The sequence below is a fragment of the Parasteatoda tepidariorum genome, chromosome 2 (genome assembly GCF_043381705.1).
Source record: "Parasteatoda tepidariorum isolate YZ-2023 chromosome 2, CAS_Ptep_4.0, whole genome shotgun sequence".
NCBI classification, from domain to species: Eukaryota; Metazoa; Arthropoda; class Arachnida; order Araneae; family Theridiidae; genus Parasteatoda; species Parasteatoda tepidariorum.
In genome coordinates, this window is record NC_092205.1 from 48503864 (window position 1) to 48521719 (window position 17856).

At 28.2% G+C, this 17856-nt stretch overlaps 1 protein-coding gene across 4 annotated transcripts in view; it reads right to left on the reverse strand.

Moving 5' to 3' along the window:
- The window catches only part of LOC107454627 (guanine nucleotide exchange factor DBS), a 116455-nt gene that overhangs the window by 55421 nt on the left and 43178 nt on the right, over positions 1-17856 (reverse strand). Inside the window, exon 1 of one of the 4 annotated variants that reach the window (XM_016071888.3) lies at positions 17219-17501. The exons of 1 other annotated variant lie outside the window; for it this stretch is intronic. Coding sequence is in view for 2 of the 3 variants with exons in the window: in XM_016071882.4 (XP_015927368.1) it covers positions 1593-1695 (103 nt within the window). In the remaining variant the exon portion in view is untranslated. Of the gene's footprint in view, positions 1-1592; positions 1968-17218; positions 17502-17856 lie in introns of those variants that run through there. 2 more of the 4 variants (XM_016071882.4, XM_043038716.1) reach the window with 2 other exon arrangements.

A 17856-nucleotide genomic window follows, 5' to 3' on the forward strand; every position in this document is an offset into this window, starting at 1 on the left:
TTAACATTTAGAATATGAAATTTTCAAAAGTTCTACTAATTAAATTATTGGGATCATATTTTCTATCTTGGCATACAAAGATACCCTAAAAGTTGATGGCCAAGTTTTCTATATTGCGATTCTCCCATATTTTGAGGGTCACATTTTACCATCTCCCATAGTTTGAAGGTCCAAGTCCACAAAAGCAGGGTATGTTTATTGAGAGAATTAGTACAAATTAATTAGAATATTTAAGGTCAACCCCAAGAACTATTTTGATTGTCTTTTAGTAAGCGAAAAAAATCCAAAAAGTCAAAAACTATTAAATATGTTACTTTTTATTAAGTATTATTTTGTGCACTGTGCATCAACATTTTTATCTTATCAATATATCTAGACAGACAATAAAGCCTCAGTTCAAAACATTTTTCATAAATTGAAGAAAATAAGAAAAGATTCAAACAAGAATTATAAATTACAAGATATGAGTTAAGGAGGAGAAACGAATAAATAATTAAAAAATAAACTTTGATTACAAATTTATTTCTGTGTATTTTTAAGCAATTTTTTTGTCTTATAAAGGTTCCTTAGAAGCTGATGTATTTATACATTGAAATAATTTTAGTGGAAAACTAAAATAACTTAAACAGGGCGCGTAGCCAAATTTCTCAACAAAAAATAAGCACCTTTTAAGCACATTTCAAGCACTCAAAAAATATTTTAAAGCATTTTGAAAAATATCATAATTAGACAGGGTTGGCAAGTTTTTGACAATTGATGGCTTTATCCGGTTTTATTTACAGTGACGAAGACGATGGCGCGTCACAAACGATGAAATTAAAAAGAGAAATGGAATTTTCTATCACTAAGAGAGAGAAAAAATTGACAATGTTTACTTTGGTCCACGTAATCTTCAAAAATTCGAGAGATTTTTCGATTCTATTACAGAGGGCGGAAAATGAGATTTTTCGATTCTATTACAGAGTGCGGAAAATGAAGTCTCAAATTGAGAATCTTTTGCAAAATGCAGCAGGGTAGCACCAAAGAATATAAGCACATGAGAGTCAAAAATCCTTACCATTGAAGTGGAGACCCGCAAGTATTTCATCAAACATGTAAAACAAATGGTGTTTTCATACACTACAGACCGGCGGTAAGCCGAAATCGACTGGGGTTGAATTAATTGTGAAAACGTTGAATAGGACAATGTCTTTTTGCATAATTTAATCAACATGGTAAAGAAAAATATCACATTTCGGAAAAAGGAAAATTAAGCACTTCTTAAAAACACCCATGGAAAAAAGCACCTTTAAGGGCTTTTAAAAAACGAAAATAAGCACCTTTAAGCACTTTTTAAAAACGCTACGCACCCTGTTAAAGCATAAACGTTTCTCAGTTTTGCACTTATAAATAAAAATAAATAAAACAGAGATCAAAAGAGAAAGGAAGAAAACAAATTTTTTAGTAGAAATTTCAACCCTTTTTTGTTTTCAAACGATGTGTGTGATAATGAAGCCTGACCACCTGGATGCACACACGATGGTCACTGAAAAGCAGTAAATCACTGCCATCAGGATTTTATATTTATGAGCATAATTACCCAGCACACTTACCCATTCGATTTGCACGCTTTACCAGTGCACGGATGTGTTCCCTGGACCATAGCCCATCCCTCCAAAACTTCCTCAGCGGTGCGAAACAGCACACACTTAGCATCTTTAAGCGACTATTTTAATTCCATAGAATCAGTCAAGACACAATCACACAATTTTTAAAACAGATTAAGAGTGTCAAGCACCCTTACCATTCCAGATTAGCAGCTGATTGCGGAAAGCACGAGTCTTCTTTCTCAACATGAGAGAACTGGCGTTGAAATTTTTCTCCAACAATAAAAAAAAACCTTTTTCTTCTTCGGCATGTGCATTCAAACACAACTGCTACTCGGGATTATGGGAGGCTGGTTTATCACCGTCTTACACATGGCGCGCAGTGCGACATGAAATACGGATCATTAAAATACCTGTCATAATTCAATTCACTATTGTGCTCCGATACTTGTAAACGCGAGAGATGAGTCCGATTACTAAAATAACAGAAAAAAAAGTTATGAATAAGTCGTGCTAAGAGGATAGAATACAATGAGTGGGATGGCGCACTGCCCAATGCCAAGGACGAATGAGACACCGATCTTGTTTTTCAACTAGTTTTTTTTATTTTATTAAATAATAAAATATAAGACGGGGGATAATATATCATTTATTGAAACAAAGTTCAGATGAAACGCGCAAGCTATTGTAAAATATTAATTCTAGAACTGAAAGTTACACAGCAGTAAATGTCCCACTAAATAATTAGAAATCTTTAAAAGTCCCCCTTAATATTTCAGACAAATAAAGAAAATTTTCACGAATTATCAACTATTTAAACTCACAAAAGTATTAAAAACAAGAAAGAGATAAAAAAAAAAAAAATTACCATTTTGTATATATTTAGCAGATTTAATAATTTTTTACTCCTTATGCTAAAACTTAGAGAACTATTGGGACTGTATTTTAATTTTTTCTCCTTCAAAAATGAGTCCCCTGCGACGCTCATGGGAGTAAAAAAAAAAAGGGTTTTGAATCATTTTTTTTTTTTTTAAATCCTTTTTCAAAACATATTTTTAAAAAAGGATTTTTTTCCCCATTAGAAAAATTCCGTCTCACATAGAAAAAAATAAATTACTTACAACATACAATTTTTATTTATATGTATCTCCTCTCTCCTCCCGTATCCCCCTCAGTATCTCCCGTAGTATCTCCCCTCAGTAGAGTTCCATACATATTTTATTTATTAACATTCTTCGGGTTTCTAACACATAATGCGTAGTTATAATACTCATCTCAATTTAATTCAATACAGAATTTTAAAACTTTATTTAAATTAAAACAAAATTTAATATATAATACGATTTTGCAATTTCATTGAATAAAAAAAATTAGAAATGCGAAATAAGTACGAGATAAATTCAAATAAACTTATCTTTATATAAACGTTCAAAACCCAAATGTTTGATACGCTTGCTGTACAGTATAGTACAACAAAGTAGCTAAAGAAAGAAAGAAATATGCTAACTAAACGAAATGGTTGTAGTTGGTAACGCCTCCTCCCTTGTTGAAACATTTACCAGTTGAAACAGTTAGTACTTTCAAAATTTAAAGTTGATAAACTATAGCTGTTTCTTAAGGCTACAGTGGACCTTTATATTGCCAAAAATTGATAAAAATTTCGTTTTTTTTTTTTGGACATATTTAGACACTTGTTTCATTGCTTTTTCAACTGAATTTTTTTTTTTTTAAATTTCGTCATTTTTTGAGAAGTTATAGGGTAGTTTCGTTTTCACATTATGAAGCCACGCCCCTTTTCTTACACAAAAAGCTGTTTTTCTCAAAATTGAAATTTTGTTATGTTTCACGTATTCAAAATGTTCCAGTCGACTTTGTTTTCATCCTATTGAGATGAAATTTTTTTCTAGTTATTTATATGTATATTAGATTAAGTTTATGCATTTTTTTCTGTTTTATAACAAGAAATAAAAGAGTTATCGGGTTTCATGTACCTAACGACCTTTATTTTGAAACAAAAATCTACATAAAATTTGTTTTTTGGTCATAAATTTAAAATAAATTTAGGAAAATTCCTATATAATGCATAAAGCTTTTAACATTTATCTCTAAAAAAAGAATATTAAAAAAAAATAAATAAAAATTTTAATTTAAGCCGTTGGGAGCATTTTAAAATTGATGAAATTTTTTTTAAAAAATTTTAAATTTCTCAAAAATGGTCCAAATATTTTTTACAAAAATTTTTGCAAGGGCATATCTTGATAGAATACATAAGTTATAAAAAAAGTTTTAGTGTAGCATAAAAGCTAAAAAAAATTTTTTTGAACGTCCACTGTAGCCTTAAGTAACAAATGAATTATCTTTTACAAATGAAATACAGATATTTTTTTTATTTTTGCATTTAAATAATATAAACTTTACACAACAAAATCTTTATAACAGCAAAATTATTCCGAGGATAAAGAAAAATAGGAATGAAGTGGAGTGGATTAGATTCATTGTTTTGAATTTCATACAATTCATCTGATATCTCGAACAGAAGAAAGCCTGTTTAAAAGGCTAATTAACAGTTTTTTATGAGGAAATTACTATTAACAAGAGCACTCCTGTTTAAAGTAGCTCATCAACAAAGACACGCTTTGTTTAACATGTAAAAGCCCGTTACAGTTGAGCGGACAGTTTTAATAATCTTTAAGTTTGGCATCTTTATTCGCAAAATTATTTAACCCGTTTACAAAATTAATTAACCGCTTTACTACTATTTAAAAAAAAATTGTGCTAAGAATAACAAGCAATATTTTAGTTTCAGATAAAAAAAAATCTGAAATTAAAGATTAAAATCATTGTTCGGTGACGAAATAAACGATTTGAACTTTCATATTAGTCATAACTTTAAACATTCGAATACAAAATGCTTCTATTTCAAACATAATTGCATAAATTTCACACAGAACTTCATATTTAGTAATGACCTTGCTATCAGACAACAAGTAAGACACAAACAAAACATTAGTAAATTTTAAATCAACTCTCAGATGTCGAAAATGCCACTATGTTCATCTGTCAAGTAACGCTTAGTCATAGGTCCACGACTATTTTCATTTTAATTAGGACCTTGATCCTATATTAAGTATAATAAAATCGAGTTTCATATGGAACTTGTGATGCTATTAAGAAACGATTATAAGTTTTAAAAAAAAAGGCACTAAATAAAATTAAGATCCTTGACAGCTTATTCTTTATTATGTTACAAAATAAAAATAATTCTTAATGGAGTTAGCACATTTTTTTAGAGCTTTTGGCATTGAAGAAGCAAAACCCTATGATGCTTATGACAAGCTGAATTGTACAGCAAATCAATTCATAAATATAATTTCTATTGAAATAATTTTTCTTTACAAAAACAAATATTTTTTATTTTATTTAAGATAATTATGCGCTCCTTGACTATTACATTATTTAAAATTCTTTTTTTTTTTTTACAAAGACATAAAATAAAGGATAAAAAACCAACTGTAGTTGGAAGTTGGAGCACATCATATATAGTCATCATCTAATATATAAACGCTATTTTACAAGTATATTTTGTCTTGTCAGCGTTGAACCGTTAACCCTTTAACGCAGAACTTTATATTAAAAAATTTTTCTCTCATTATTTGTATTAATTTAGGTCAAAATAAGTAAAAAATATATTCAGCATTTTATTAATTTATGATTATGAAATACCGCATGAAATAATGATGCCTCTTTAATCTTCCAAACACTGCTCACTTACAAACAATAATTTTTAAAAATTGCACTTATTAGCTGTTATTTAGATCTAAGTGAAACAGTTATTCATCATTAAAATTTCATTAATTTACAAAATGACACATTGATAATTTTTTTTTTTTGTATTTATATTTTCGAACAAATATAATTCTTATAATCAGATTTTTTTTAAGTAGCTAATAGAGTAAATAGACTATTTTTTATAATTTAAAAATACCTTTTACTTTTAATTAGAGCTTCAGGAAAAAAATATACAAAAGGCGACATCGGTGTAACGTTTGCGTCAAAGTGATAATTCTAATAAAAAAAAAATTAATGAATGAATAAAAAAAAACGAAATTTAGTGCCATTCTTCTCATAAATATCATTTCGAAAAAAAGTTTCTAACACTTTTGTATTTTCAAATACATATTTTCACTGACAATGAGTCATATCATTTGATTTAGAAAAAGTTTCCAAGAAATTATTTAACTCATTATTTAAGATGACGCACATTAAATGTGAAATATCTAGATTTTCATTTCGGATGAAGGGAGATCTAGGTTGTCAATAGGCCTAGGTTTAGAGCCTGGATTGTCAAGTGTACGTACATATATGCTAACTTCTACTGAAACGGAAATTTTATTTTTTTAAAATCTTTTAAGTGATAATAAAGTTAGCGATTTATAATTTTATTTTTGATCGAATTAGGTTGCTTTACTAGGATTTTGACCAAAACTTTACGAAACAAATATACAAGACCTGAAAATCAGAAGTTTTCTAAGTGCTGTCAAAATTCAACAAATTAAGATTAATTCATTGTTATTTCGCTACCAATTTAAATTTTATGAACAGCTAGCATTTTCTGGTTGACATTTGTGAGTGTAATACTTTTCAGTTGCGAATAAATATTTAAGGTATATTTGCACTTGTGATATTTACCACACCTTTATCGCCATTTTCATTTGAACGAAAGAAGTCGTTCTATCAGGCGTAAACTGTATAAAAAACCTGATTTTACTCAACATAAATCTGCTGTTTTCAGAAGTTAAAGATTGATTGACCTAATTTTAAATAATTTTCCAATAATGGAAATCGGTCAAAAATTATAATCTCTAACACAAAAGAATATTATATACTATTTAGCAGGAAATAGTAATCACCTTTTTAAAAACTGAATGGAGATCGGATTTACCACAGATTTGTACCTAAAAAAGGTCAGCGTGCAAAATAAAATAAACTACAATGGGGATATTATTTGCATTTTCATGGTATGAATAAAATTCAGTTCTGATGTTTTTAACTTCCAGGTTTGACGACAATGAATAGATAATTGTATCAATAAAAATTTGAAACAAAAATATAAAACACGTTTATTCTTTTATATGCATTATAAAGATGAAATCTATGCATGAATCGTACTTCTATTATTATTCATGATCTAACGAAAAAGAACGAAGGAAGTTATTTCGATAATTAAATTTTGAGACAAGTTTACTTTCAAGGATTTAATTTTTATATGAAGATGATTATCATAGAATTACAATGAGAAGCTGAAATAAATGTCAATTCGTACATTTTTCAAAAAAGCAATTCATTTATTTTTATTTTTTATTTCATACAATAAATTTTTTCATTTCGTTTTTGAACATTAACAATGTTTTTACAAGAACAACAGAGGATTGCTAGAATAGTTATTAAAAAATTCGTGATTGAAAATTTAAGAATTTTCTCAAAACTAGCCACCTTTGGCGACCCGCTTTTGTTACCTTAAAAACTATCTTGTACAACATGTAAATTTACTGGTAACCAAGCTGGATGCACAACGCAACTGTATTTTAATATTCTAAATCTTCAACTCATCTTTCAATCCTATCACCTTAATTAGTTTTAAACAATATATGAACCAAATTTTTTCACTGTCTAGCTATTGACCACGTGTGAGTAATTTTATTTCAATTTTAAGCATTTTCAAGAGATGTCCGCGAGGTTGTCAAAGTTATTAGTGTATTGAATTTCAGTAATAATTCAATAAAATCTATCCGGCAATTAAATTGCACCGTAAGTAAGAGTCCGGGATAAGCCTAGTCAACGTACATATTTACTATACTATACTTGTATAGTCATAGCACTTTTTATATTTAATTTTTATAAGCTTATTTTTATATACTTATTTTACTACTCAACCGATTTTAAATTCTGAATTCACGCATGCTGAATTATTTTCATAACATTCACAGAAAATATATTTTCGTTTTCTATTTCTCAAACCTATTATTATTTTCATAACATTCACAGAAAATATATTTTCGTGTCCTATTTCTAAAACCTATTATTATTTTCATAACATTCACAGAAAATATATTTTCGTTTCCTATTTCTCAAACCTATTATTATTTTCATAACACGCAGAAAATATATTTTCGTTTCCTATTTCTCAAACCTATTATTATTTTCATAACATTCACAGAAAATATATTTTCGTTTCCTATTGCTCAAACATGAAGAGTGCTATATAGGATATAAAAATAAGATCATAAGATCGAAAGTTGTTTAAGTTTTTTTGCCTTTTTTTCTGATTGATGGTTTTTGTCATGTAGTTAAATAACTTCAATAGCAACTCTATTGATTGCTTTTAATATTTAATTATAATTATTACTAACATAATTACTGATTAGTGATCTAGTAAATAATTAATAATTACCTTCAAATTATTTATATTACCAATCAGGAGATAACTATCCAAAATCCATTGAACACAAAATCTTAGACGAACACAAGTGATTTTTTCCAGACGAAATTTGATAACGCTAACGGGCTCTTCTCAAAACTAAATGTTATAACGGACTCTTTCGAAAAACGAAGACCATAACGTCTTCAACCCATAATTCAATTTCATAATTTAAAAAAAAATCATAATTCAATTAATAATTTTAAAACTAAATTTCTTTGAAATACATGGTTTTTGTGGGTCTTACTTTTCCATATTCACAAAATTATGAAAATGAGTTAGTTCTTCGCATCCACACAGAAACGGGTCTTTCATAAAATGTCTGAACAGACTTATGAAATTTCTGATTTTTTTTTTAAACCTTTTTCATAAGACCCTATTTTCACAAAAACATGAGTAAAATTTGCACAAATAGTCGGGTATGTTATTTAATAAAGGCTATAAAAAAATGAAAATACGCCGCGTTTCTAATAAAAAGTGATTTTTTCAGGCGAAATTTGATAACGCTAACGGGCTCTTCTCAAAACTAAATGCTATAACGGACTCTTTCGAAAAACGAAGCCATTAACGTCTTCAACTCCTAATTCAATTTCATAATTTAAAAAAAAAATCATTATTCAATTAATAATTTTAAAACTAAATTTCTTTCAAACACGTGGTTTTTGTGGGTCTTACTTTTCCATATTCACAAAATTATGAAAATGTGTTAATTCTTCGCATCCCAACCAGAAACGGATCTTTCATAAAATGTCTGAACAGACTTTTTATGAAATTTCTGAATTTTTTTTTTTTAAATCTTTTTCATACGACCCTATTTTCACAAAAACATGAGTAAAATTTGCACAAATAGTCGGGTATGTTATTTAATAAAGGCAATAAAAAAATGAAAATACGCTGCGTTTCTAATAAAAAGTGATTTTTTCAGGCGAAATTTGATAACGCTAACGGGCTCTTCTCAAAACTAAATGCTATAACGGACTCTTTCGAAAAAAGAAGCCCATAACGTCTTCAACCAATTCAATTTCATAATTTTAAAAAAAATCATAATTCAATTAATAATTTTAAAACTAAATTTCTTTGAAATACATGGTTTTTGTGGGTCTTACTTTTCCATATTCACAAAATTATGAAAATGAATTAATTTCTCGCAACCCAACTGAAACGGATCTTTCATAAAAAGTCTGAACAGAATTTTTATATAATTTCAGAATTTTTTTTAAATATTTTTCATAAGATCAGGACTCTATTTTCACAAAAACATGAGTAAAATTTGCACAAAAAGTCGGGTATGTTGTTTAATAAAGGCAATAAAAAAAAATACGCCACGTTTCTAATACAATGTTAACAAGCAACTAATAGTTTGGCCATCCGTCCAGCTCAACAATACAAAAGCGAGCATGGTTGAACCCGTAATTATTACGTAAATTATCAATTTTTTTCTCTCCTTCCAGCAACAGAAAGTGAATATAACTCTATCAATTGACCTATCTCCACAACTCGTTGAGCATCTTAACATGCAAGGCTGATCACTCGCGATTTATTAAAAGAAAAAAGCATACAACAATGCGAAGTATGACTATCTTCGACCTTTGTTTTATGCGGCAGAAACAACGCATGGCCGACGCTTGAAAAGAACCATAATGATCAGATATTCCGAACACTTTTAGTGAGAGTATTTAAGGTCAAGAACTTGGAATATATTCATGGAATACAAAAGAATAAGTAACTCATCCAGTTAATAATCATTTGGACTTGATGAAGCGAGAAATAAGATTCTAAAAAGGAAATAAAAAAGTATGGCGGAAAATGTTTTACAGACAATATGTTACAAATAACTCAACGGTAATGATTTAGGAACTGATTAATCTTATAGAATATTTTAAATATAACTTATACTTGTTTATCATTGTAACTTTTGATAAAGAGTCATAAATTGTTCTATAAACAGAAAGATCCAAAAATGGAAGGCAAATCACGACTAACATTTATATTACAGAATCTGAGAAACAAATTTCCAGAATTAAATTTATATAGAAATAAAACAACTACAACGATCTCGCATTTAACGAGATTCAAGATTGATTAAAAACGTCCTGCAGTTAAGGAAAATGTTTTACAAACAATATATTACATAAATTCAACAGTAATGATTTAGGAAGTGATAAATCTTATTTGAATATAACTTATACTTGATTATCATCGTGATTGTTTAAGAGACATAGAATGTTCTATAAACAGAAAGATCCAAATATGGAACATAAATTACCACATATTATTAATTACCGCACTAACATTTATATTACAGAATCTGAGAAACAAATTTCAAGAATTAAATTTATATAGAAGAAAGACAATTACAACGATCTCGCATTTAACGAAATACCGGTTTGAACGAAAGAATTGAATGATTGGAAAAGTGTTATAAAGTATTATACATTACACGATTTAACATAATTTATTTTTTTCTTCAATTTTTTTTAATCAGATTTACCGAAAGAAAATTTTGAAATAAAAAATATCAGAAGTAAGTAATGAAACACAATTTTACTTGACATATAGTAGAGCTGTGACAAATGAAAAATCTAAACTAAAATTTTGCTGATTTTAATTTTTTATGGCCAATATAATTGGTTAATAAAAATGATGATTTTCCTCAACATTTTATCATGTATAAAAATGCAATACCAAAAAGTAAAACTTATTCCAAAAGTTTTTTATCACTCTTTTCTTCAAGTATGAAGTTTTGAGAACTATTTTAATGGCTTAGTTAAATTTCATCCTCCTCAAAAATCATATTTCTGAGTGGCACGCATGCAAATATGTTTTAACAATTTGAAAAGGAAAAAAAAAAAATCTCATTGCAGAGGCCTTTCAAAAATTATGTAAGCATGTTTCTCGTAATTTTAGATCCCCTCGCCACCTTGTCAAAGAAAATAAGCAATTCACGAACCTCCTCCAATGCTTACATAAGAAAGTAAAAGCACACGATGTTGCGTTTTACTTTGACTTTAACTGCAGAAATCTAATTTTAAGGAATCAATTCAAATAAAATATGTATCTCTGCATAAAAGTATACGCTTTAATTCATATAATAAAATTTTAAGTAAAGTATTCTTTAGGAATCCTTTATGTTTTTTTTTTTTTTTTTTTTTTTTTTTTTTTTTTTTTTTTTTTTTTTTNCCAAATATGAACATTACAACAATTTTTAAAAAAATTGGGAGCCAAATCTGCTTGCTTAGTAAACTTTTATTACATTAAATAAAACTAAATTTCATACTTAATAAATATTTATTAATGCGAACAATGTGCTTGCATCTCCTTGGAAAGTTTGAGTAAGTCAGGTTTGTATGTTGTTGTTTTTACTTTTAATCCAATTTGTACCCCCACTACTTTAGAAAAAGTATGCGAGCATGCTTGTGGTACCTTTGTATCACACCGGAGTGCCCCGAAAACATACGAACAATTTCAGCTGGTAGCTTGTACATGGTTTGTGTTTACGTTTACAAAAACTAGTAAAATTAAACTCGATGTTCGTTACGTATTTTTACAACAATATAAAATTCTAATTACCTATCTATCTTTTAACTTAAACAAAAAATTATACATGTTCTAGATTTATAGAAGAATTTTAATTTATCAAAATAAGATGTAATTTTTTTCTTACAAATTTTTTTTAATGGAAATATTATTGCGCCTTCCGTGGATATTTGTGCCAAAGCCGCACTTAAGGAGCCAAAGAGCCACATGCGGCTCTGGAGTCGCACTTTGTCGACCACTGCTCTAGACCTTTAAAACTCTTTAGAGAAATCTTTTTCCAACTCCCCCCCTCCAACAATTTTTTTTTTAAATTTTTATTTCAAATTTGATAATTTTCCAAGTATGATATCTTTTTCAACATTTTTAGCAGTGTTTTTCTTCTTGCATCTTCATTCGTTTTTCTTTTTTTTTTTTTTTTGAAAATAAGGAGAAGTCAAGCGTAACTTTAAAGTTTTATGCAAACGTTGCATATACCCCTTTTTCTCCCTTGTCAGCAAAAATACGCAAATCACAAACCTCCCCCTTAGGTATACTTACATAATATTTGAACGGCCCCACACTTGATACAAGTTTAATTACTATATACTATTTTTGTACAACACTGCAGATCGTTTCACAATCAATACCCTCTAGATAAAATATATACTAGGGAATATCCTAAGGATATCCTTCGTATATCCTTAGCCAAAAACAGCCAAGAATTTTTGTTTAACTATGATCTATGAATCTTATAAATACTTATGTTTCATTTTCAAAAACACTGTTATTTGTTACGGAAAATGATGGAGCATCGTGGGCTTTACCTGGTCATAAAAGGTCAAGGAAATCGAAATCGTAAAAAAAACATACACCTGCAAAGGAAGGTCATTTTCCCAGTCAAACATTCGTATTTAAATATTATTCAAACAGAGATTAATAAAACAAGAATGTCATTCTTCCGAACAAATATATAAAATTTCCTCACAATTTAAGGAAATTTGCATTTTATCTTTTCCTCAGACTTCCTGTTCGTAGAACGAAATGTTTGTTGCAAATATCGATTTTATTCTTGATAAGCAGGTTGCCTTGCAAACGATATCTTTAGGAAGGTAAACACCTCTCATTCACAACAAACGGGGCTTCGAATTTCATTTAAACACACCAATCCAATGAAACAATTTTTTGTACGCTCCAATCAAATCGTATGAACAACACGGCGGTTCAAATTGCACTCAATTTAAAAATATATATATATATATATATATTAAGTTCATCTTTAAATAGTTTTCATTTATTTTGAAGAGAGAATTTTAATTTAATAATTCTTTTACGAACATAATTTTTTTTAACTGGAGAATACGAATTTGTGCATATTGTAACACAGACGCGCAAAAAAAAAAAAAAAATAATAATAATAAATTTATTACACTTTCGGAGTGAATTATATATATACTAATAAAAATATGAAGAAAAAAAAAAGAGAGAAAAATCACATCTTTGTAACTTTATACATTTTATACTAGAAAAAGCCTTAATAGAAGAGCATGGACGATGAGATTTATATCACACAAATATTTCGTAAACTAAAGACAGAACTTTTAGTCAGTATCGAAAATAGAAATCAAAAGCTAATGAGAAACAGAAGGGTTTAAGTACCTGATTATACAACTAACCATAAATTAACATGTAATAACAACCAATATAATAATACAAAAAATTTACTAAATCATAATAATATCATAATTGATGATTTTTTTTATTGTTGTTGATGTCAAACAAGTTGCTTACGAGCACCATTAAAAATATGTTCTTTTCGAACTCTTCTACAGAAATAAGTTTTATCATAAAAATCGATCGAATTCTAAACGAGAATTCTAAAGTGTCAAGAGTAACATTTTTTTATACTCAATCGAATTCCAGACAATTGCTATTGCTAGATAAATTAGGTACTTTATCTACACAATTATTACATGTATAGATAATTCATAAGTTATTTGAATCAAAAATAAATTTTATTACATGAACCACTTAGAACAATCAAACAGACCTCGTTTGTTACTGTTAATACGCATCATTGTCATCGTTTATTTATTTGAAAATTAGGATTCCTCATACACTTCGGGTAATTTTACAGAACCCCTGTCCTCTCAATAATAATATCATTATTAACGATCAATAAAAATTTGAAATAAATATATAGAATGGAGGTTTAACATATTAAAAGGAAAATTATATAATATCATTTAAGTACAATTGATAAGAAATTATATTTTGTTGCTAAAATTTTTAATCTTTTTTTCCCCAGGTTTTCTTGAAATACCCCTGCTTTATATGTATAACGATAATAAGGTGCATGTAACGCTGCACTGGTCACTAAATGGTCAACAGTCTATAAGGCAAGAAGACTCCTAATCCTTATGGTGTCCGGGAGCTAATTTATGTGACTTTTTTTTATGTAAATTGAATTCAAACAAGTTCTTAGGAAAGATTATTGTACATTTGTAGTTAGGAGTATTTACCATACCTTAACAGCCATATACAGAAGAGACTCGTATATGGAAGTATAATTATCTATGCTTGACTCAGATGTTTTTTCAAAACTACTAAATTACGGATTGAATAATTATTTGTTTGAACATTAAAACATTTTTTTGCATAACAAATTTTGATCACCTATGATAGCTACAATATAAATTTGATCAAACATGATGTAATAGTTTTCTAGTTTACGATCATTATTACCAATTGCAAACCAGCAATGATTTGCAATACTAAAACTAGTTTACAATCAATTTTAGTACTAGAATGTACCACAGGTTTTTTATATCACTCCTACTATAGTACTTTAGTGTTCCATGGTAATTAGTATTACTCTTACTAAAGGATAGATTTAGCGAGGAGGCTATTGGAGTTGTAACTCCAGGTGCCCAAATTTTTAGGGCCCTACAAGCAACTTAAGATTAAGATAACATTGATTTGTGTAATTTTGGAAAATATTTTTTAAACATTTTCAAACATAAAATTTCACAATTTGTTTTTAAAATCATTAAAAATGTATTATGTACATTTTAGTGTGAATTTCAGAAAATAAGAGGGGGAAATGATATTTGGCCTTCAATATCTCTTCTCCTTGATTTCTATAACTTTATAACTTGTTTTCCATAACCAGCTATGAAAGATTTAATCTTTCCCATATAACAACTTTAGGAAAATTTAAAAATTCTTTTTTTTTTTCTTTTAAAAAATTGAATGTTTGATTGTTCTTACTTCTACTTAACATTCATAATTTCATACAAAATGTTTTTACTGACATTGATATTTATCTGTATTTTATGGTTTAGTATAATTACTTAAAAAAAAAAAAAGCTTTTTTTTTTTTTTTTTTTGCAAAACTGGAATTTTTGACTGGAATTGAATTTCATAAAAAGTTTCAATATTTTGGAATATGATTAAATTTCGGTTAATTTAGTATGAATAGAGCCCCAAATTAGACATCAGTCTAAGGCCTTACTCTTACCCCTCTAAATACAGCACACAAGTTTAAATTTTCCTAAACAAGAATAACAGGTGTCATATTATCAAGGGTATACTTTTGAATGGAGTAAATGACTGTAACCTGTGTGTTTAAGACAGATTTCGCTTCATTGGTATATCTAACGCATAAATTATAAAAACAATGTTATAGTGAAACTAAGATGAAAGCTTCAGCATCATTATTTCCAGCAAAAATAACCCATATTAAAATTTAAAAAAAATAGCCATAGTCCATGATGAAGACTTAATAGTTTCTATATTGTATAGTTAGTCTTAATTAGTATTGAATGTTATAAAGTGTTATCTTGTAATAACAGGGATTAATAAAAAATAAAATTATCCTCTATCCCCCATTTTTTTGTTTTATTTCTTTGTTTCTTGTGACAACCAGTGCGACTAGTTTATATTTCAATATTTAAATTAAGTTTTACTAAGTGTAGTTATCTTTATAACAAAGAGAATTGGATATAATAAACAAAATTTTCAACAAGGTAAGAACAAGGTTCCTAAGGTAAGAATTATATTTAAAAGAAATATTGCATTTCTTATCTCCATTGGTTAATCGAGTAGAGTCTTCATCTACCTATCATATTCGTCTCTATCTGGGTAGAAATTCAATCATTCAAGCTAACGACCATGTCTATGATCGGACTCCACTTTGTCCGGTTGCATTAGTGGCTTCAAATCTAAAAAATTTAAAGCTTCCAGCAGTTTTAGAATTCAGAGGCATAAAAATTCAACCACAGTTAGATAGGTAGGTAGGCATTTAATTTACGTCATAACTAGAGCTTCACAATGGGCTATCCCTGAGGATGATGCGAAAACATGCTATCGGAATTTTGATCCTCTGCAGAGGGGATGGCTTCCCTGCTTTGGTAGCCCGATGACCTGCGTACCAACCACGATTAGAAAGAATGGTGCTTAGGCTGGGTGATTACTACCACCATATGCCCTCCAATCTAAATTATGGTATAGTTTGCATGTATTGAAATAATCTTTGAATCATTATTGATTGAGGGTCAATCCTAGAATGTTGCTGGTTGCCCAGTAGTCTAGTTTTAGAGTGACCATGACACGCAAATGAAACTATTAACTTTAAAAATAAATGAAATTTACAAGGGAAAATATATCATACTCTTACTTAATATTTTCTAAAAAATTTTCAGATATACACTGGACAACTTATTTGTTTCTAACTGTAATTATTTCAACAATAGTCTAATTTGGAAGGAAAAAAAAATTAACCTAAAATCTTTACTTTAAACAAAAACAACATACAATATCAAAATTAATTCTGAACATGTCGAGTCATCATCCACTAAGATAAAAAAATATCAACAAAATAAATATTCAATATAAATAAACAAAAAAAATCTCAAGTTTAAATGAGATTGTTCATTGAAAACTGTAAACTTATTCCTCATGAATTTTCGTGTATAAAATTAATGACAAAATTAAAATAAAACAAAGTTTAATACTAATCAATGTAATTCACAGTTAAAATAAATTAATATCAAACAGTCAAAAAATTAACTGCTGCAACAAGAGTAATAATCATTTAGTACTATATTTAAAAATATAATAATAAATACAACTAAACAAATCTACACATAAATAAATATTTATGTTGTCAGTAGGATTTAAATTTTTTAAAACGTAAACAAACAATAAGATAGGCACAAAGTGCAAGGTTCAAAAACGAACTAAACTCATTTTTTTAGCCGCACTATAGCTTTATTTTTAAAAAGATTTAATTTTTAAATAATATTATTAATAGCACACTTTTCTAAATTTTAAACATCATTATAATACTGTTTCCATTTAATCTAAAATATTATCAAATTAAACAATGCCAGCACATCCATTAGCAAACCAATTAAGTTTTTTAACAACCAAAAATATAAATTTTTAATCAATTTACAAGGAGAAAGCATGTACAAATACAATACCTGCTGTTGAAAAAACGACTAACAGAAAACCGGTGCTTATACATAAATTACAAGTATTTCATAGCTTTCTTCACAATTTATACATCATAATTACATCTAAATTAAGTACTTAAGAATTATACATTGATAAATAGAACAATTAACGAAATAAGTACCTGTTAAATGGACACCAAAAATAACCCGCACGGCTTATCATAGCGACGAAGAAGGGTCACAATGTAAACATGATACTTTAGAGCAATTCAACAAAATAACACATTTACAGACATAAATTACACATTGCACATGATTCACTTGTATGAATTCATTTGATTATTTCTATATTATTCGATCTTCGAGTAGTAAAATCCATAAACAGATAACACTAACCACTACGATGTACAGAGGACGATTATTTCCTTTCCAAAATTTAACACTGGCACAACAGATGACAGCGGAGAAGCGCCAACGATCGCCAATGTCCGGGTTACAGTTTTCCTATTCCATGGTTTATAACTACAGTAGCAAAGTACCATGTAGCTCTACTTCTCTGTGTCTCTTAAAATAATGCCAAGGGTTTCGCCAAGAAATCGTTATTAGCTCTGAGTGCATTGGGCATCTCTGCTTCGTTGCGAAGAATAAAAAAAAAAAAAAGATAATGTCTTGAAGTATCTCTTGTTTTATTCTAGGTAGATTACTGAAAACGAGTATCGATTGCAATCGATTTGGGTAATTTAGAATAATATTTTGTGTTTAACTTTAATGAGAGATACACTTTTTCAAAAGAGAAACAAACAATTTCGATATTCCATGA